This window comes from Pezoporus flaviventris, unplaced genomic scaffold (assembly GCF_033815535.1).
Source record: "Pezoporus flaviventris isolate CSIRO_AGI_PZ_B2104156 unplaced genomic scaffold, CSIRO_AGI_Pfla_v1 ptg000013l, whole genome shotgun sequence".
Lineage (NCBI taxonomy): Eukaryota > Metazoa > Chordata > Aves > Psittaciformes > Psittacidae > Pezoporus > Pezoporus flaviventris.
In genome coordinates, this window is record NW_026892561.1 from 18,827,266 (window position 1) to 18,849,406 (window position 22,141).

Below are 22,141 nucleotides of genomic sequence, written 5' to 3' on the forward strand. Positions count from 1 at the left end.
TGCGTAACCAGGGTACTTTTATTTTCACAGCTCTCCTTTGCATTAACAAACTCAAGCCCAAAAGGATTTCTTGCCACAGGCAAGGATCCACATAAACATGGCCAACATAAGCTTCCTTTCTCTGGATTCTTCAGAGATCTCATTCAGTATCGGTGACATGGGATTCCTGATGCTTCGTATAAGCGGCATCACAATTTAACAACAAATCAGAGCATTTTCTTCTTGCAAGTTAACAGCACCTCCATGGACTGAGGCGTGAGCTGGGATACAACCAGTTCTTCTAACAGCAAAGAGGGCATAGAGCATCCGCTATGTTAAAAACCAAAACCAGCTCTTCACACAATGTCAAACTGCTCGTGCACTGAAGGAGGGATGGACAAGTTGTCAGTTTCCCTCTCCTAAACTTAAAGGATATATAACAATGTGACACTTAAATGTTCTCCTGAACCATTAAAGAGCAATAAACCAGCACAACAAAACCAAACTATTTTCCTAACAGTAAAAGCAACATTTATCACATGTACCAGGCACATATGGAAAGATGAAAGACTCCAAGTTCTTCCAAGCAATTAAACATTTCTGAACAAAGAAAGTAACAGCAAGGTCACAGAGAGGACCTCTGCTGCCCCCGGCAGCTGCTCCAGCATCTCCCCTCTTCTCACACCTTTTTTCTCAGGCTGGGGAGCCAGTGGAAGTAGTTACTGGAAGAGGCTAAGCGTGCAGCTGCCAACACTGCAGGTAGTGTGGTAGGAGGGAGAAAAAGTTTCCGGGATAGCCCCTGGTCAGGCAGCCCACTGTCAAAGCACAGGCTAACTGCAAGATTCCCAGGATGGTCTTTGCTCCTCATTTGCTCTTCATCTGCATAAGGAGGGACACAGAAAAGAAGGATGGTATTGACATTGGAAACTCTAAACTGAAGCTCCAGTTTAGACTGAAATACATTTTGCCTGGACCTTACCAGGTCATGGCAAGAGGACTTTCTACTGCCCACGTATTTGATGAGCCCAACACTGTATAATCCAAGAGTCTGTCACCCACTCCCCTCCCAGTGTTTCCCCCAATTTCCCCAGAGGTGGGAAATCAGCTGTGAATTGAGTGCTCCTGCCTGGAGAACTGGGTCTCCACTCCAGACAGACAGCTCTGTTCCAAGGCACAAACAGGCACTGCCTTTAGTGAGTCATTAATCTACCTCATAAATTGGGCAAACTCTCATATGGGTGTTGTAAATTTCTTCATCATTTGGAAGATGGAAAAAGAACACCCAGACAGGGACCTTATAAGGGTTTAAAAAAACCCTTTTGTCCCTTACAGTTGAGAGATTGAGAGACTCAGTATGAAACAAACAGACCAAGGTATGAAGTGGAGAAACAAAGACTTCTGCAGGAAAGCAGCAGAAAGTCTAAAAAAGACAACAAAAAAAAAAATCAGAGGGAGAAATAAACCTCAATTCATTTGTTCCCATTAAAAATTTAGGAATCCATTTTGCTACACAAAGGTCAAACCGATGCGTTGCACCCAGCCATTCATTACTTTCACATCCCCATCCTGCAGAAAGACCAACACTTTCATCTAGCAAAGAAGCAGCACCAGTCCTAAAATACCCAGTAGTGACTGCAAGACTCACAGCACAGTAACAGACTGCTCGGCTTTCCGCCGTGTTAACTTTAACTGACAAATCTATTCATACTGTTATGGTTGTCCATAAATGGCATTGCCATAAGGAGAACAGAGGGATGCACAGCTTCACGAAGTTGGAGATTGTTGGAAAATCTTTCTATCTGATCAGGCTTATCTTGGCTTATTCCTCCTGGTTCCTTGGAGCACATATAGGAGGTGTAAGAGTCTTCCACTGACTTGAATAAGACAACAGGCATTGAGGACTCTTCAAGCCAATGAGGTGTCTGCAAATGTATATAAAAAACTCAGGAGAGGATGTGATTAGTGCATGCTTGGTTCATTAGCTGCCCTAATCTTTATTACCTCTCAAAGTCTGCAAATGGATGATTTGAAAAAAGCAAACCAAACAAACCCCAAAACCCACACCCCAACAAAGACCCCTAGTTCCTCACAACCTTGGCTAAAAGGTAGCTTTTCATACACAGCAAGCTGAAGAGTGACAGATCATCACAAGATACAAATCACCATGTCTTAGCAAGAAATTAACATCTGTTTCATCTATCAGCAGCCCCACACAGAACAAATGATGGCAATGACACAGGGAGTTTCTGCAAGCGAGTGGGAGCTGAGTCAGAGAAAATCCCTCTGCATTTTTGCTGAAGAATACAAATTAAAGTTTCAGGGATTGTCACAAGTCTCAGCACTAGACTTGAGAGCACTAGTCTCTCAAGGACTAGAGCCAATGTCTGGTTTTGTTAACTCAGTACAGATGAGAAAAGCAGTGAAACTACAGACAAGCAGCAATTCACCTTGCCAACCACAGCTGTTCAAAACTAAGGTGCTTGCTGTACCGGGTTCTTCTGTTGCCAAGGCAGAAGAAAGGCATCCACCTTCAGAGGGGTGGATCACCATTCAGAGGTGCTTCACCCATTGGTGAGAATGCACTCAGAGGATTAGCCCAGAACAACACAATTTTTTTACACAAGCAGATTTAAGCAATTTAAATTGTCGCCCACAAGGCACTCCTGACGGACTTCTGAAGTATCCAGGAGACCTACAGTGGTTGGGTAGCAGAAATTCAGTGCCAAGAGAGAATAATTTGGGTAACAGGCATCAACAGAGTCCATTTAACCAACGACTCAGCTTGATACCTCCAGCCCACTGAAAACCTCTGCCTAACATGCAGAAAGAACAAGGTTAAAAGATAATTATTATCTCCTCTTGTTACCCATGCTATCCTTGTTGCAGTGCAGGCAGTGTCACTGACATTCCAAGGCAAAGCAGAAACAGACAGGGTGTAAGGGTGGACACTAAAAACATCTGCTCGCACTGGAAAAAGCTGGGATGGACATAATTAAAACAGGACGCTGTTCAGTTTACAGAAGAGGCAAACCAGAGAGGATACCCTAGAAAGTGCTGTGAGGGGCAGGATGCAAGGCAGTACCTACTCTTCCTCCTGAATAACACAATTAAGAACACTACCACTGAAAAGGAAAACATGAGCAGTGAAAACTGAAAGGGAGAAAATGCCACTTGGTGATGTTGCCACAAAACCCCATGACCAAGAGATGAGCATGAATCAGAGAAACAAGGTCCTCCCATCTATCCTCATAAGCAGCTGACTGGTGCATTTTACTCCCCCTAATGGCTATAGGTAGGATTATTTTTTCCATTCCACTGTCTTCCTCAATATAAATTCTTGTCACTGCTTCTAAAGACTGTAACAGAGATCACAGCCAGGGATGTGCCCAGGACCTCTCCATTCCAGTTAGAAAGATAGAATCACAGAATAGTTAGGGTTGGAAAGGACCTTAATATCATCCAGTTCCAACCCCCTGCCGTGGGCAGGGACATCTCACACTAAACCATGTCACCCAAGGCTCTGTCCAACCTGGCCTTGAACACTGCCAGAGATGGAGCATTCACAACTTCCCTGGGGAACCCACTCCAGTGCCTCACCACCACAGTAAAGAACTTCCTCCTTATATCCAATCTAAACTTCCCCTGTTTAAGTTTTAACCTGTTACCTCTTGTCCTATCAATACAGTCCCTAATGAAGAATCCTTCCCCAGCATTCTTATAGCCCCCCTGTCAGATACTGGAAGGCTGCTATGAGGTCTCTACTCAGCCTTCTCTTCTCCAGGCTGAACAGCCCCAACTTTCTCAGCCTGTCTTCATATGGGAGGTGCTCCAGTCCCCTGATCATCCTCATGGCCCTTCTCTGGACTTGTTCCAACAGTTCCATTTCCTTTTTATGTTGAGGACACCAGAACTGCACACAATACTCCAGGTGAGGTCACATGAGAGCAGAGTAGAGGGGCAGGATCACCTCCTTTGACCTGCTGGTCACGCTCCTTTTGATCCAGCCCAGGATATGGTTGGTTTCTGGGCTGCAAGCCCACACTGCAGCCGGCTCATGTTCAGTTTCTCATTGACCAACACCCCCAAGTCCTTCTCCTCAGGGCTGCTCTGAATCTCTTCTCTGCCCAACCTGTAGCTGTGCCTGGGATTGCTCCAACCCAGGTGTAGGACCTTGCACTTGGCATGGTTAAACTTCATAAGGTTGGCATCAGCCCACCTCACAAGCGTGCCAAGGTCCCTCTGGATGGCATTCCTTCCCTCCAGCATATCAACCGAACCACACAGCTTGGTGTCATCAAGAAATTTGCTGAGGGCGCACTCAATCCCACTGTCCATGTCAGCCATGAAGATGTTAAACAAGACCGGTCCCAACACCGATCCCTGAGGGACACCACTCGTTACTGGTCTCCAGCCAGACACTGAACCACTGACCACAACTCTTTGTGTGTGGCCATCCAGCCAGTTCTTTATCCACCGAGTGGTCCATCCATCAAATTGATGTCTCTCCAATTTAGAGACAAGGATGTCATGTGGGACAGTGTCGAACGCTTTGCACAAGTCCAGGTAGATGACATCAACTGCTCTACCCCTGTCCATCAGTTCCACAGCCCTATCATAGAAGGCCACCAAATTGGTCAGGCAGGATTTCCCCTTACTGAAGCCATGCTGGCTGTCACCAAGCACCTTGTTTTTTTTTCATGTGCCTTAGCATGCCTTCCAGGAGAATCTGCTCCAAGATTTTGCCAGGCACAGAGGTGAGACTGACTGGTCTGTAGTTCCCTGGGTCATCCATTTTCCCCTTCTTGAAAATGGGGGTTTTATTTCCCCTTTTTCCAGTCATCAGGAAATTCACCTGTCTGCCACGATTTTTCAAATATGATGGACAGTGGCTTAGCAACTTTATTCACCAGCTCCTTCAGGACCTACAAATGGATTTCATCAGGTCCCATGGACTTGTGCGTGTTCAGGTTCTTAAGGTGGTCTCAAACCAGATGCTCTCCTACAGTGGGTCTACGGTCTTCATTCTCACGGTTCCTGTGTCTGCCTTCCAAGGTGATCCTATGCTTTGAAACTCACACAGTTTAGTACTTGCAGGGGACCCTACTGCTATCTACCCACCTGCCTCTATCTCACTGTACTTTAGCCCTGCACATGCTACCAGAATCTCTTCTCTCATTCTCTCAAGGTCCCTTTTCCCAGCTTGCTTTCTCTCATTCCCTTTCATGTAATAACCCTGACACTGATTCTTCCAGCTCTGCTCTAGACTGAGAGAACCAACTGAGAACTGAGAGAACTGACTCTCCCCCTCACCCTTTTAGAAAGATTTTTGTCTCAGCCACTATCAACCTGTAGATGTGTAAGGAGCTGTGGTTATCCAAAACCACGTAGGCACATTCCCATTTCCAGCTCTGCAATGCTTTCTGCAGCTCAACAAATCTTGAGCAATACTGGCTCCTTGCTGAACCCAGAGCAGAGAATATTCTGCAAAACATCATGCTGCAGGCCCTGTTAGACTCATCATTAACCACTACTAAAGAAGCAACACCAGTGCCTCAAAGCACAGCTCAAACCACAACCTTCCCAAATCCACTCTCCTAAGGAGACATGAGTGATGCAGCCCCACAGTAACCCCCAGTTACTCCTAGCAACCTTCAAGACTGTTAATGGAGGGGAAGTAGAGCAATGAAGAAGGGCCAGGTTTGACCTATAAAGTGCTGAAACAGCCTTGTTCCCACAATACCTTCATGTGCTAGTGGAGCACTAGTGCATCAATAGCATCAGAAACAACAGCAAAGAAGAAAATGTATAGCTCTGAGTTCATGCTAACAGCCAGTCATAATTTGGCAGTCACTTAAAAAAAAGGAATACATGTTAAAGCAATCAAAGGGTTATTAAAATAATCTAAAACCAAGAATAGCCCCTCTCAACAGCAACAGCTGTGAAAAACACCCTTACCTTAACCACTGCCACAAGATCTGTAGAAGTTTCACCTGTATCCTTCTGTGCAAGTTCAGCGTCTTGGTGTGTTGTTCCTGGGACACTCACTTCATCCAAAAGTGGCTGCACATCATCCTGTGTCTCCTCATTATCAGACAGATGCCACTGCTAAGGAGTTGGACAAAGCAAGAAAAGGTAAAGCCAGTGTGGGTAGAAGAAAGCTGCATGCACTGGAGCAAATTACAGAACAATCAAGATCATACCACTAAAGAGTAACTGAGAGAGAAATGCAAAGGAGCTCATCTGTTCTACTCAGAAGTTTTAACATTTCTATGTGGAGAGCTTGGGCTACTTCTAAGGGGCAGAAATAACATGGAAGGACAGGAAGTTATGTGAACAAGAAATTAACTCTCACTTGAACTTTGCCACAGTAAAACTTATCACTTGGAAAGTACAGTTTTATTCAAGCAATGTTTTCTGCTTATTGCTTGCTGCCTTCCAAAAAATTTTACCACGGAGAAGTGTCCCAACATAACAGAGCTGATACAACATAGTGTCCAGATGTTTTGCACTTAAGGAGGGTGGGAGGCAAAAAGAAAGTTGTTAATCCTGATGAGGCAAATCTAAGACCAGACAATGCAAAGGGAGTTTCCCACAGCTTAAGAGGAGTTACCAGAAAACACTAGCTAAGCAGTTAACAAGTGTCATATTAGACACATTTCATTCCAGTTCGAAATATTTTGAACTACTGAACTGCCACTGATGATCATGTTAATGATGCACCAAGGAAGAAAAGGAAACATTATGGAGAGCTAAACAGCAGAGAAGAAAATGTTTAAGGTCCTACACAAAGGGAGATCTAGAGGACTGACTGCAATTTCTGGAAATGGATTCTAATAAGACCCTTGAAATCAGACATGACAAAACCACCTGAATGCATTTACATTCCTCTAGTCTTGAAATCACCAGCTATGTCTGACATTTACACAAATGGATCTTGCTACAGTTAACTAGTTAGGATACTCTCTGTATTTTTCCATTAACACCCCCCAAACACAATGAACTCAGATGTGCAGCCTATGTCATGTTAATTTCTTGCAAATACATATGTAAGACACTGGTTTACGTCCTTCAGTTCAGATAATACAGCAACTGTGCAAGGCCATTAATATCTAAGATACATAGCTTTCATGGTTTCTCTAGAACAGAAACACAGTTGGCTAAAACAAAGCCTAGTTAAATGACTGCTTTACAAGTCACTAACATTACACTAGCTTTTACTCTTATTTCAGAGAAATGTCGGAAAACAGCCATGGAGCAGGCCCACTGCTGAATGCTTTAAACAGCTGACATTTACTCAGAGGTGCTTTGGCCCCTGCAGTAAAATGTGTCATGAAAATACTACAATTTAAATAACACAGAAAAGTAGAGAGAGTCACCTGTAGCTAAGTGTTCCTGGCATTTCTAGCCTTTAGTACTACATCTAGTATCTAGTACTACATTTGATTGCACTCAAGACCTGGGTTTTACTCCCTCCTTAAGCCCTCTGTTCACCAGTTTCTTCACCTGCTAAACACAAAAGGGCTTCTCTTTTAGCATGCTCTGAAATAAAAGGTGTAAAGTAGCACCAACATCTAGAGATCATTCACTTTCAGAGTTATCTTTTTAATAAAACTGTAGTTGTATGACCTTACCTACTGCATCAACCAGGACTGCAAATTGCTTCTTTCAAGTAAGTTTGGAATGAGTAAGACCCTTAATTGAAATAATATACCACTAATTCTTATGGTCTTTTTTCCACATTTAAACAACACCCCAAGTTATTACACATCCTTTGCCAAACCCCAGAGATGCGAGAGGAAAATACACCACTTCTTAGCACTTTCATGTTTTGCACCGCTGGGGGCCAAGTCAAAGTGATCTCAAGAATCTAGTACTGGTTTGAGTTCTCAGAGTCCATTCCCCCCCAGCTGAAAAAATGTGGTGCATATGAGAGGTTGGTGAAATCACTGGCACACAGACTCCCTGAAGTCTGCAAAATGATCAGAGGACAAGCAACTAGAGATGTATTTATGGTCCACATGTAACTGTTTTTATATTATGGTTCTGCCTTTTATAAAAGCAAAACACCAACTCCACAAAAAACTGCATGGGACTAAATGATACATGTCTACTGACCCCTGGAGCTGGTTTTACTGAGTGATAGCTACACCATAGCCAAACTCCCACCTGATCACACAGTTCATTCCCATCCAGCTTTGAAGTTGCTGTTGCGTTATCTGCATCTAGAGACTCCTGCTGCAAGCAAAGGTCTGGTTCCACCAGTTCAGCATTCTCCCAGTTCTCACGGGGCTGAACATACAAGGCCAAAGGATTCAGTTCCTTGAATCCCTAGTAGTAAACAAACAAACAAAAACCAATATAGTCAAGAAAAACATTTTGTAACTGTCACAAAGAATAAAAAAAATCAGATTTCTAACAGGTTTTATGAAGAAGCATACCACCCACAAGTTAGCTCCAAATCCTTGCAGACACTGTCTTTCTCTTCCTACAAATATCAGCTCCTCTCCTCTGAGCAACAAAATTACTCAGCAGTGGTCCACTCCCCCCAAAATCAGACATACACATGCAAGAACACAATCATAGCAATCCTGCCAAAACACACATTCTTCATCTGGTCATTAAAACAAAAAATAGAAGCACAGCAGACTCTAAAGCCTGACTTTCTGCTGAGATACAAAATTGTGGCAGTACCTTTTTAAGGGTTTTCATATCCACACAGTTCTTACTGAAACTGAGCTGAGAGATTTAGTGTGAGGTGTCCCTGCCCATGGCAGGGGGGTTGGAACTAGATAATCTTAAGGTCCTTTCCAACCCTAACTATTCTATAATTCTATGATTCAGACAACGACACAAATAGACCCAAATCATAAATGCTCTCACACTGGCTTACAACCTGTTGGTCCAAGGGACAATGTGCAATCTACGTGGTTACAGTGTCTAACATCGTACATTTCACTGGCAAAGTAAGAGACTTTTTAAACCAAGACCAGTTCCATAATTCAGCTTATTAATGTCAAAACCAGTCTTCAGTGCCTACAAGTAGAGGAGACCAAAATAATTTAACTATCTTGTTCCTCACTCAACTGCCTCTGCCACTATGTAGCACTACTTTAAGTTAGACAATAAAACTTAATTAACGTTCTCTGACTGACTGGATAAATCAGGGGACTCAACTTATGGCTAACCAAACTGTCTGGAATTAACAATGGGTAGTGAAGTAACTAACACATCTCTTAACAACCTCTCAATTCCATCTCAGTTTGGCCTTATGCACAGAACATTTACAGCTATTTTACTTTTCCATTTATTTATATAAGAAGTGTGTCAATTCCAGGTGAATCTGCAATCCTAACAAGGTAATCAACTTAAAAAAAATAAAAACCTTCTAATCCACTGTTAGAAGACAGGGTAAAAATAACTAGTTCTATTAAATCAGAACATCACTGCTATACCATCAGATTCCACCTCAACCAAAACACAAGCTCTCATCATTGTTAGACACCATGGGATGCAGTCACAAAATGTTAAGTTACACAAAAGCAGGGAATACCAGTCTTCTCTTCACAAAACTACTTGCTTCAAGCTAAAGATCTTCCCATCAGAGGTGCCCAACTGGTGTTTTTGTTTGGTTGGGTGCCTTCCAGCAGCACATGCCTCCCTCCTGACCTCAGAAGGGATGTTCTTTCCGCAGATGTCAGCATATCCTTTATCCTCCAAGACACAGTGGAAATAGACATCCTCCTCAGTGGATGTGTCACACAGGAAAAGATGCAAAATGCCATTGACATATTCATCCACAATGCCCACAAGTAGCTTGGAACGACACAGGTTCTTGAACAGGAGAGTTGCTGCACTGGACCATGTACCCTAAAAAAGAAACAAGAATATAAAAATACTATAAACAGACCAATATCCACCACCTGAGACTTCCCCTGAAGGCACTTGTCAAAAAGGCAGTTAAGCTAGGTCAGGCTAGGGACAAAAATAGGAAAGTCAAGCAGACTGGCTTCCCAGCACTGAATACATCAAATTACCCCAAAGCCTTTAATGCTAGTTATGCTGGGAATGCCCTTTCACCCTAATACCTATTTCCAAATATGGTTTGAGGGCCAGTGATTTTATCACAATTGCTTAAAATAGATTTTTAGGTTTTGCTTTTTTGTTTTTGTTTGTTTGTTTGTTTGTTGTTGTTTTTTTTTTTAATTCCTGGGATCCTGTGATTATAAATGTTAGAAGTGTGGTTAAGTTTTCAAGAGGCTGCTAAGCCTCACTGCAATGAGCACTGTGATTCTTTAACCCTCAAAAAACCCAAAAGAAATAACTTTTAAAAGATAATGTCTTTAAAAGACAGAAGCTTTCCTTCAGAGATTTTATTTCTCAGGCTTCTTGACCAAGGCTTCCCAGCACACAGGAATTTTCTTATGACCTCTATAATTCCTTGGGTATGCTGACTGCAGCAAAGCAACTCACTTGAAGCTCTGTCACTGACAAAAATTTTAAAACAGAGGACTGGAGCTACCAAGGCTTCAGAAGGACCCTGGAGAATTACTGGCAGGGAAAGAAACAAGTTTCATAGAATCACAGAATGGTTTGGTTTGGAAGGGACCTTAAAGCTCATCTAGTTCCATCCACCCTGCCAGGGACACCTTCCACTAGACCAGTGTACTCAAAATCTCATCCAAGTTCCTGGCCTTGAACATTTCCAGGGATGGGGCAGTCACAACTTCTCTGGGCAACCTGTGCCAGTGTCTCACCACCAGCTTAACAGTAGCTATCTGTTTCTGCAACAATATAAGGAAGAATATTCTGATCATAAAGAAAACAGACAGAGGAAGGCAGAGAGAGAAAGGCACTTAAGCAGTCATATTCTGCTGAACTTAACAGCAGCAATTCTGCTGTAAACATCAACAGGACCTGAATTAATCTGCGTTTGCCCTCTATTTGAGGGCAACTTTTACTTGGTAGCTCTCATACGTGTCAAGAAACAAAACTGCCTGTGAACACATACCTCCACGGGTTTTACCCATGCCAAGGAACACGGGATGGCCTGAGCAGGGAGCTTCAAGTAGCACCACCTACAATACAAAGCAAAGCCATCACCATTACATCAAAGTCAGAGCAAAGCCAGGCAAAGAGAAGAACTTCCTCCTCTTCTGGGTTTTAAAATCAGCTTAGGAATACAGAGGTCCATATTGGATTTTGTACTTAAGACTAAAGCCCAGCAGCGGTTTTGGAAAATGCTTCATATCCAAGAATGGGACAGCAAAAACAGCAGTAACAATTGGTCCCCTATGCCTTCCCTTGCCCAAGCACCTTCCCATCAAACCCCCTTATGATTACCAAGTTATGGACAGAGAGCAATGATTTTTGAACCAAAGAATGCCTGTGGGCAGGCATAAATTGAAGCAAATCATAGGGAAGAAGGAAATGGGGAAAAGGTACTGAATTACAGAGGAAAACAAGTACCCCTGACACTGCAAATGTGTCCAACTTCAACTGATGTCCGTTCAGAAGGATGTTCACATCCATTCACGGAACCCAGGAAGGAAGATTAGGGAGCTTGTCCTGAAGTAACAGAAAGCAGCAAGAGGAAAGACTGAGGAGGGAAGACAGAAAGAGGAAAGGATTTAGCCCAAAGTCACAGTGAGGGAGGGATGGACAGGGCTTGTGAGCAAAGGACCTAGAGTTATCAGAAAAACAGGTCTTAAATAATGTTGCTTACATTAGCATGTAAGCAAGGAAATGCCTCAGAGACACAATTATGGAATAAAAGCCCAGATTTTTTTCTAGGCAATCCACATTCTGGGATGTCTTTCTGAAGAAAGACAAGCCAGTCAGCCTTACCTCAATACCTTTGAAGGCAGCAGAACAACTAACCCTGGGAACCATTACAGGGACATGAAGGACAAAGTGACTGGGAATGGCCAGTGTGAATTCACCAAGGGGAAGTAATGTTTAACCCACCTGACAACCTTCTATGATGAAATGACTGGCCTGGTAGGTGAGGGAAGAGAAGTGGGTATTACTTACCCTGATTTCTATCAGGCTTTTGACACCATGTCCTGTAAGATACTCATAGGAAAGCTAATGAAATCTGGGCTGGAGGAGCAGGCAGTGAGGTGGACTGAGAACTGGCTGAAGGGCCAGGTTCAGAGAGCAGTAATCAGTGGTACAAATCTGGAGGGCAGGAACTAGCAATGTTACCCTGGGGGTCATGACTGGGTCCAATACTGTTCAACATCTTCATTAATTATGTGGGTGATGGGCCAAGACTACCCTCAGCAAATCTGCAAGTAAAAACCATCTCAACATGATCCTGGGCAGCCCGCCCTATATGGCCCTGCTTGAGTGGGAAGGCTGGACAGGATGACCTCCAGAGATCTCTTCCAACCTCAACCATTCTGCAGTCCTGGATCATTCTACGATTCTGTGATTTACTTACTTGAGGAATCTCAGCCAAGACTTTCGGACAATTTCGAGGTTTCCGTAATCAGGGTAGAACACCTCCACATCTTCGTCATTGATCACACGGTGGATGATAACACGGTACCACCATTTTGAGATCATTACACAGCAAAGCTGTCCAGGCTGTACTGAAGACTCAGGCATGATATAACGATCAGAAACAAGTTTATTTGAGTAACAGTGTCTGCAAAAGATCAGAATGAGAAACCATGCTTTGTAGAATGCAGGAGATGAATACAGAGAAATATACAGGGCTTCAGAAGAATCCAGATTTCTCAAAGTGCTCATGACATGAATTTTCAGGACTTGTTTTAATAGATCATTTACCTCTCAGTTCTGACACACTCAAACTGAAATGGCAATTAAAAATGCAAACCCAAACTTCTAACATTTTAACTGTATTCTTGGGTTCCAACAAGAAGTTAATTAATGAGGATTAATCAGAAGCTACATACAACTATTCTAGTCATTAATGACATTACTTTGACATGACAATGCTTCCCATGAACCAGGTCCTGGTGTACTGGCTCACATACACAGTATGTCTGCAGAGTCTAATCACATTTACACGTGCCCCACAGACATCAAGCATTTGCCTTGGCACACAATTAACAGCACTGTTGTGGTGGACAGAATTCTAAATGCATAATGTAGCTGACACAAAGGCACTGACAGGATTTTGCTTTCAAATATAGGTCGGACAAAGGCCTGTTACCTGTTGCTTTTTGGTAAGTGTTGGAGATGGGAGTAAAAGCCTTAACTGAGTACATTAACCATAGCAGCACAGACAACAGAGAGGTGCAAAGGAACCTTAATGTTCCTTTCCAGGCTTTTGAAGTTTAGAACTGTCTAGGACACAGCCAAAATACAGTGAATTGCTATTAACCATATTTATTGCTTGCAAGTTAAAAGGAATGGGTAGGCATTAACAGCATATGTTTCAGTACAGGATTGGCATCTCTCTATTAAGTAATCAAGCCAGCAGTGACCATAACCAACATCTGGGTGCCATTTTCCTTCAGTACAAGCACACACACGAGTAGCAGTACTGAATCAGGATAGCATGCTCACACCTCATGTCAAACATCATATCCTGCAGTTTATCAGATGTTTCCTTGCTGCATACGTGAACGTAGAACTGGCCAGGAGAGACAATTACTTCCACAAAGACTCCCACCAAACACCTTCTCTCCAGTGGTGGTAAACTGCAAAGACTTCTGTCCTGCACAGCATCTGGGGGTATTTCTGGAGTCATTATCAATTTGTCTAGTAGGGACTGCTCCAAATACTGAGTCTACAAAGGAATAAAAGGAGGGTGGCACTCAAATGTCTTGTCATGCACTGAATACACATAATTGTCCTTTCCACTTACTTCAAAAAAAACCAAAAACAAAACAAACAACAGTTCTGCTTTTCTGGGGACCTGTTAGTTACCGAGTATCAGATAATCCCAACAAACTGCACAAACTGTGACAGAAGCATTAATTTTCACATTCTCCGTCTTTCCTCCTTCTTTCTTCCCTCTAGTTTAAAGAGGGGCGCAACAAAAAAACCCTTGCTTGAATTCCTGCAAGGAATAATAGAGAAGAATTGAAGTCATGTAACATATTTAGAAAAAAAGTATTGAATAGGTATTGCTAGAAAAGCAAAACCAACCAAGTATCTACACCAAAAAACCCCAACAAAAACCAACAACAAAACAACCCACAAACAAAACATGGCAGTTTGTTGGATTTTACCCCAAAGGTGCTATTCCTATGTTCCATGACCATGAAAGAGTACATGACTGAATTAGCAAAACTACCTGAAAACAATTCAAAAGTGACAAACGGCACAAATGCATCCCACTTTCACACTAAAGCTATTTTCCAAGGATAAAAACAAACAAAAAAGAAAAACCAATCCTACAAATTCTGTTCTTTTCTCACTCTTGACAAATTGTACCTGAATGAGCCATTAGCATAGCTTACAATTCTGTGTTAATTCTTTCACTCCCGAAAACATTATTTCATTTGAACTAATGTGTGGATGGGAACCTTAATTAGGTATCAGCTGCTTTCACTGCTTCAAAAGCTTTCTCTTGTGCAAAAAAACAGCACTCATCCAATGATCAGAAGTCAAAATTATTTCAATTTTACTCACCTTGAACATGTTACAAGTTACCACTGCATTATACACCAGGCAAGGTATGGTAAATCTGTCTTCCAGCACACACACCATTGCGTGTATGGCTACATTCAATCGCAAACAATGGGGTTTTGCAATACAAGTTCTTTCAACCATTTTTTGAAGAAGAAGCAGACGAGTTTTCTGCAGACTGAGCAAGGGCTAACATCCTTGAATTTGAGTTAAAAGTTTTGACTAAAACACTGACTTAAACAGTGAGTTAACATTTTTGAGTTAAAGAGCAAGTGAGGGAATCCTTGCCTGAGCAGCAGCATCATCTCTAGAAAATACCCTTACATTTCACCCCATCCAGAAAGGGACATTTTTTTCTCCGAAAATGCTCTTCATATCAGACTGTTAAAAGCACACATGATCTTCATAACCTAGCTCATACACTGGTAGCAACAACAGACATTTCTTTGAAAGATGTACAAGATGTATTTAAAAACGTGCTCACAAAAAAGGAACAAATTTGTAAAAAGATAAACCAACAGAACACACTGCAAAACTAGGCTTACAAGAGGCATGGCCCGTGAGATAAACTCCTTGCCTTGTGCTGGACTGGAAACTGCCAAGATTGGTGCAGATGACACATTCTGCACAGGGCAGCAAGAAAAAGATGCCAAGAGCAAGAGCAATATATACTTTACCCTTCTCAGGGCCAAGGAGATTGACTCAGCCCTTGTTCCTCATTTGACCCTTACAACACTTCCATTATCAGTCTCTCATGACTGGATATTTGGACACCTTGCAGCATGACAGGAATGAGGTCTCATCTTTCCCCCTCCACCTTGCAGCATCCCAACAAACAAGTGTTCACTGCATACCCAAAATAACACATTTCAACCTGCTTTCCTCCTTTTTTAGGGCATTTAAAAACAACAAACAAAAAACCTCCACAAAAACACACAAAAAACCAAACAAACAAACAAAAAAAAACCACAAAAAAACAACCCAACAAAACCAAAACCTAGCAAACTTGGTGTTTCATGACAAATACTGGTTGGACAACCATCTTCCAAGACTGCTCCTGCTAGGATCCTTAAACCGGTTCCTTTGCAGTATGCCAGAACAAAAATCTGAAGCTACCTGGACCATAACCCCCATTTTTTCACCCTGCCCACTATCAGACTTTGTTTGATCTTGGGCAATTCCCTAGACTTCCTTATTCTCTGGACTTCATCACACCAAACTAAAATTTCTTTAAAGGATCAGAACAGCCTGCCAAAAACCTCTATAAAGGGTATGTTTTATGAAGTGCCACACAAAGTCCAAGTCATAGTCCCAGACTCCTAGGTTCATTCATACACAAAACACCAAAGCAGGAAGAACACCTAGGACCCTTTCCTGACCTATGTGCTCCAACTGTACAGGTGCATACAGCCGTAAGATGAGCTTGGCTGACAACGCTCATTATTTCCTTTACTTTCATTATCCTTCTTTTGACAGTAGGATAATTTTCCTCAAGACAAAGAAGGCTTAAAGATACTTAAAGGGAAAAAATAGAGGGGACACAAACAAATTCCTCCAATGAGGTCTGGCAGTTCAGACCCTATGTACTGTTCCTTCTCCATCCCCTTCTAAACATATACTGCTATAAAAAAATCCACAAAACCAAAGCAAACAAACAAACAAACCCCTCAAAGTTTCCCAAGTCCCATCAAATAGGAGTTGAGACTGCAGGAATTAAGGTCTCTGAGGGCCAAAGACTGTTGGTTAATATTCAAGGATCACCTACTGCAAGCATCCCAACTAGAAGGAAGTGCAGCAGGAGGGCCAGGAGACCTCTTTGGATAGATAAGGAGCTGCTGAGGAAAATGCAAAGGAAAAAAGAGGCTTATAAAAGCTAGAAGCAAGGACGGGCCACCTGCCTGGGTGTTGTCTGGGAAGCTAGGGACCAGGTTAGGAAAGCTAAGGCCTGGTTAGAATTAAACTTGGCTAGGGATGTTAAGGATAACAGGGATTCTATAGGTATGTAGCAATTAAAAGACTAGGGACAACATGGGTCCTCTCCAGAAGCTATTGGGAGAACTGGCTACCCTGGATTTGGAGAAACCTGAGGTTCTTAATGACTTTGCCTCAGTCTTCACTGGCAAAGGCTCTGACCACACCACCCAACTCTTGGAAGGCAGACACAGGGACCGTGAGAATGAAGACCGTAGACCCACTGTAGAAGAGCATCTGGTTTGAGACCATCTTAAGAACCTGAACATGCACAAGTCCATGGGACCTGACGAAATCTATCTGCAGGTGCTGAATGAGCTGGCAAATGAAGTTGCTAAGCCACTGGCCATCATATTTGAAAGATCGTGGCAGACAGGTGAAGTTCCCAATGACTGGAAAAAGGGAAATATAGCCCCCATTTCCAAGAAGGGGAAAATGGATGACCCAGGGAACTACAGACCAGTCAGTCTCACCTCTGTGCCTGGCAAAATCTTGGAGCAGATTCTCCTGGAAGGCATGCTAAGGCACATGAAAAAAAAACAAGGTGCTTGGTGACAGCCAGCATGGCTTCACTAAGGGGAAATCCTGCCTGACCAATTTGGTGGCCTTCTATGATAGGGCTGTGGAACTGATGGACAGGGGTAGAGCAGTTGATGTCATCTACCTGGACTTGTGCAAAGCGTTCGACGCTGTCCCACATGACATCCTTGTCTCTAAATTGGAGAGACATCAATTTGATGGATGGACCACTCGGTGGATTAAGAACTGGCTGGATGGCCACATACAAAGAGTTGCGGTCAGCGGTTCAGTGTCCGGCTGGAAACCAGTAATGAGTGGTGTCCCTCAGGGACTGGTGTCGGGACCAGTCTTGTTTAACATCTTCGTCGCTGACATGGACAGTGGGATTGAGTGTGCCCTCAGCAAGTTTCTTGATGACGCCAAGCTGTGTGGTTTGGTTGATACACTGGAGGGAAGGAATGCCATCCAGAGGGACCTTGACACGCTTGTGAGGTGGGCTGATGCCAATCATGCCAAGTGCAAGGTCCTACACCTGGGCTGGAGCAATCCCAGGCACAGCTACAGGTTGGTCAGAGAAGACATTCAGAGCAGCCCTGCAGAGAAGGACTTAGGGGTGCTGGTTGATGAGAAAATGAACATGAGCCAGGTAACGGGTTCAAACTTTAACAGGGGAAGTTTAGATTGAATATAAGGAAGAAGTTCTTTACTGTAAGAGTGGTGAGGCACTGGAATGGGTTGCCCAAAGAAGTTGTGAATGCTCCATCCCTGACGGTGTTCAAGACCAGGCTGGACAGAGCCTTGGGTGGCATGGTTTAGTGTGAGGTGTTCCTGCCCATGGCAGGGGGGTTGGAACTAGATGATCTTAAGGTCCTTTCCAACCCTAACTATTCTATGATTCCCCATCTCTGTCACACAGCTGCTTGACACTTAAGCCATACCTACTGCAGCACGGGAGATTCCACACAGCTAGTCTCAGAACAAAATTACTGAGGTCCAGTTACAATAAAGTACACCAAAAGGTATAACAACTATTATCATGGAGCAAGATGATGCTTAATTGACCCCAGATGATATACAACACGGATCTCAAGACCAGAAAGAGACCCAGTTTGTATGGCATATAAAGCTATATACCAGATCAGTATGAGTTTAGTCACCTCCAGGCTCATCCAAAACAGGTACAAAACTCTTTGGAAGCAGCAGCGCATCAACAATGCAAACTTAACAGAAACAAGAGCAGAAAAATAAAGAGTATCACTCCCTGGATTAAGACATGAAAGAACTACAGATCGCTTGTCCAGCCACTTACTTGTTTGAGGCCATCACCCAAATCTACTGCTTGTGTTTTCACTGGCTCCAACTTCTCTTCTGCTGTTAGATAACAGCTCTCTGTCTCACAGATGGGTTCCAAAGGAGGCATCTCAACTGCAGTTGCTCCTGCAAAGATAATAATTTAGCTGTTATTCTTTGTTGGAGTGATGCAGTGCTCCGTATTAAGCAGAAAGAGAAGACAAATGAAAAGTCTGAAAGCACTGGTGCTGTTTCCCTCACCTCTGGTACCATTCACAGCCACCAGCCATGAGTATTCACTTCAGAGGCACCATCCACTATGCTAATACATCAAAAGAAAACAAAACACACTTGCTTATGTAGGCATACTAACGGTTAAATCACTTGCTAGAATGATGCGCAGACAGAACAGTTGAGAATTTGACAGGAACTATATGCGATTTTCTGCCTTCTCTCGTGCTGACGACATCTGCAGTCTCTTGTTTTGTGGAACATTGCAGCTGTGCCTTTCAAACTAGTATTAAACTTTCACTCTAAAAAACTGCATTGGAAAGGCTTTATCAGCCTGCAGAGCAGACGTTCAGGAGATCCTTCTATGTTTGCTACCTGTTGCTTGGAATTACTAGAAATTCCAGTTCTACACACACAAGCAGAAAGTCCACAGTTTGAATGAGCTAAACATCCTTTCTTTCACCTCATACAAAAAAAAAGTGGTAACCTACAGAAAACTTCCAGTTGAGCTCTCTGCTACCAAAACAACTCCCTTGTGACAGCTGCTTCTGCAGTACCCCACAATCCTTCTGTGCTAAAACCTAGGGGAACCAGGACTACAGCAACTGGAAATGCAGTAACGCCCTCTTGAAACACAGTAGCTTGGCGACAACGCTTGTGAGACACCACCACCTCATCTTGAAGAATCTCTTCCTGCGTCTCACCTTGTGGCATCTCTTCCCGGGTCTCACCCTGTGGCATCTCTTCCCACGTCTCACCCTGCGGCATCTCTTCCCATGTCTCACCCTGCGGCATCTCTTCCCACGTCTCACCCTGCGGCATCTCTTCCCACGTCTCACCCTGCGGCATATCTTCCTTCTTTATCTCACTTGCCAGATGCTTCTCCAGGGTCAGCAAGGAACCTGCTTTTGTCTGCTCAACCACAATGATATCAGACACACTTTTCAGGACTTCAGACATGGAGAAAAATCCATATTGTGTGTACTCAAACACCCGGCCAAAGCGTCTAAAGAAGGCATTATGAAAGTCCAAGAGCAGAAGCGGTGAGGAACTCAGCAGATCCTGCAACTCAGCCTTCACCGTTGCTGGCAGGGTGGGAGCCTTGCCCCTCCGAGGGAAACTCTGTGGATTCTTATGGGAAGAAATAGCATCTGCCCTCACAGCAGCACTCTTTCGTTCCTTAGCACTTCTCCTCTGTCTAGCAACCAGTTTGGCAATTGCTTTGGTGGTCTCATCTGCAATGGCTACAACAGAAAGAAAAACTATTAGACTACCAAAACAGCAAACCATTAAAAGCTCTACAAAGGCAAAACTCCTTTTCATTCCTAATCCCTCCACCTTTTCCAGAAGCAGGTGTCTCCTTCGAAAGCAATCACACTAAACTGTGGCTGATTTACAGCAGGGAAACCACTTTTCCTCTTGCTTTGAAAACTGGACTGAACCACTTTTAACAGACAACAGCCAAACTGCACCCTTATCCCTATAAACCCAGATCCAGGTAAGAGGGCAGTCAAATCCTTAACAAAGGATCAGAAGAGGAGATCCAGCTGCTTGCAAGTTTTGGTGGGAAAACAGTAAATGGCTCATTGCTCCCCTCAGCCAGAATCACAGTAAACCCTCACAGCATTTGCCCAGGCAAGGTCTCCCTGGACTTCCTATAGCAACCAACAATTTCCACCTACCACTTGTTTCCCAACAAAAAGGAAATGAAAATTAAAAACATTCTTTGATATAGACTAAACCTCCCATGGGGTCAGGTAGGGAAATGTATCTGAGAGGCCTCATCCCTGGCTTTGGCTCCTGCTGTACTATGCATTTACAGGAACAGTGAAGCTTACCCATTCTAGTGTACCCATAAGAAACGTTACTGCAGTTTCTAAACTAAGTGCATAATGCAAAACGTACAAAAGTAACTGGAAGCTGCTGTGATTTTTCTGAGGAAGAAAAAGCAGACAGGAAGAAAAAGCAGATAAAAAATATATGAAAAAAAAACATTAATGAAAATAAATAGACCTATAGGAGAAAAAAAAATACAGGGATATGTGACTTACAGCTAGCTTTAGGAATTCATCCTGCACATCCCTGCTTTGGAGCATCACTTCATACCAGTATGTGGTCCCAAATAATTCCTCAACCCATAAGGAAACAATATCTCACCTTTGAGGATAAAAGTGCCTTTCCCACAAGTATAGATTCTGACAACTTCAGGCATATCTGCCACCAGCTCCAAAGTGGACTGGAAGCCCAGGTCATGTACAGGAAGTGGCTTGCCAATCATGGCCATGTACTCGTGCTCCAGCTGAGCTGGGGTTAAGCCCTCCTTGGCAGCCATTAGCAGCGATCTCACCTCCTTTTTCAGGACCTCCATAAGCTGTCCCTTCTTTGACACGTCTGCCCTAAAGGGGAAACAAAAGCAAGCAGAAGACAACTCATACCACAGCAACAGCAGCACAGGCAAAAGACTTTTTATCACTTAGCATCTGAAAGCTGGGGAGGGGAGAATAGTACAAGCAGCCAGGGTCACCAACAAACTACCTCCCTGTATTTCCTTGCTCACACCCCTGGAGCTGCCGCCCTCCAGCACCCTCGTACTCAAGCTGGCTCCTCCTGCACTCACTGCCTCCTCCCATGTGATTTCCCCTAAACCCGGGCCTGCAGATTCCCCCCTCTGCTTCACAGGGTCGCTGTCCGACGGGACAACAGCGATTCCTGCAGCCCTAAAACACAACTCGAGAACCCCCAAGTCACAACGCCACCGCCATACCGCCCGCACCCGCCGCCTCGCCCACCACACTCCTCTGCGCCTGCGCGCTCCTTTTCCCGCCCTTCCGGGGCGCGAGGGCGAGGTGGGTCCTCCCGTTTGCAGCGGGGCTGCGAGGGCGCCAGCGGTGGAGTGGGCGGTGGCCGGGTGGGCTGGGCCCAGCGGCCCGCCGGGGGCTTGCCCGGAGTTGCAGCCCCTGCTTTCTGAGTTTAAACGTCAGGTGTGTCTCCCTTCTGACCGGAAACGTTAGCACATTGCTAAAGAGCCACGCACAGAAAGGGAGCAGTCCCTTTAAGGTGGATACTTAAACCCCAACGCTATTAAGAGTGTTTTCTGGTCCCGTTTAAGAGGAAAAGGTACAGCAGAGACGCTGGGTGACTTTCCCAAGGCCAAAGAGCCTGGTAAACTGGCGTGCAGTATCTGAAGGCGGGCTATAGGGATGCTGGGGAGGGACTCATTAGGGACTGTAGTGACAGGACAAGGGGTAATGGGTTCAAACTTTAACAGGGGAAGTTTAGATTGGATATAAGGAAGAAGTTCTTTACTGTAAGAGTGGTGAGGCACTGGAATGGGTTGCCCAAAGAAGTTGTGAATGCTCCATCCCTGACGGTGTTCAAGACCAGGCTGGACAGAGCCTTGGGTGGCATGGTTTAGTGTGAGGTGTTCCTGCCCATGGCAGGGGGGTTGGAACTTGATGATCTTAAGGTCCTTTCCAACCCTAACTATTCTGATTCTATGCAGTGGCTGTTCCCTGAGGGCTCATGGTCATGTGAGAAACCCACTCAA

At 43.9% G+C, this 22,141-nt stretch overlaps 1 protein-coding gene across 1 annotated transcript in view; it reads right to left on the reverse strand.

The window, feature by feature from the left end:
* Positions 1-22,141, reverse strand: part of TDRD5 (tudor domain containing 5) — a 23,750-nt gene continuing 1,609 nt past the window's right edge. The window contains exons 2-14 of the mRNA XM_061451082.1: positions 21,359-21,558; positions 21,212-21,311; positions 20,752-21,022; positions 19,380-19,838; positions 18,383-18,510; positions 13,518-13,738; positions 12,422-12,628; positions 10,988-11,054; positions 9,646-9,846; positions 8,146-8,307; positions 5,935-6,084; positions 1,688-1,901; positions 1-858 (exon numbers count right to left, since the gene is read on the reverse strand). Of these exons, the coding sequence (XP_061307066.1) occupies positions 659-858; positions 1,688-1,901; positions 5,935-6,084; positions 8,146-8,307; positions 9,646-9,846; positions 10,988-11,054; positions 12,422-12,628; positions 13,518-13,738; positions 18,383-18,510; positions 19,380-19,838; positions 20,752-21,022; positions 21,212-21,311; positions 21,359-21,558 (2,580 nt within the window). The 3' untranslated portion in view covers positions 1-658. The remainder of the gene's footprint in view (positions 859-1,687; positions 1,902-5,934; positions 6,085-8,145; positions 8,308-9,645; positions 9,847-10,987; positions 11,055-12,421; positions 12,629-13,517; positions 13,739-18,382; positions 18,511-19,379; positions 19,839-20,751; positions 21,023-21,211; positions 21,312-21,358; positions 21,559-22,141) is intronic.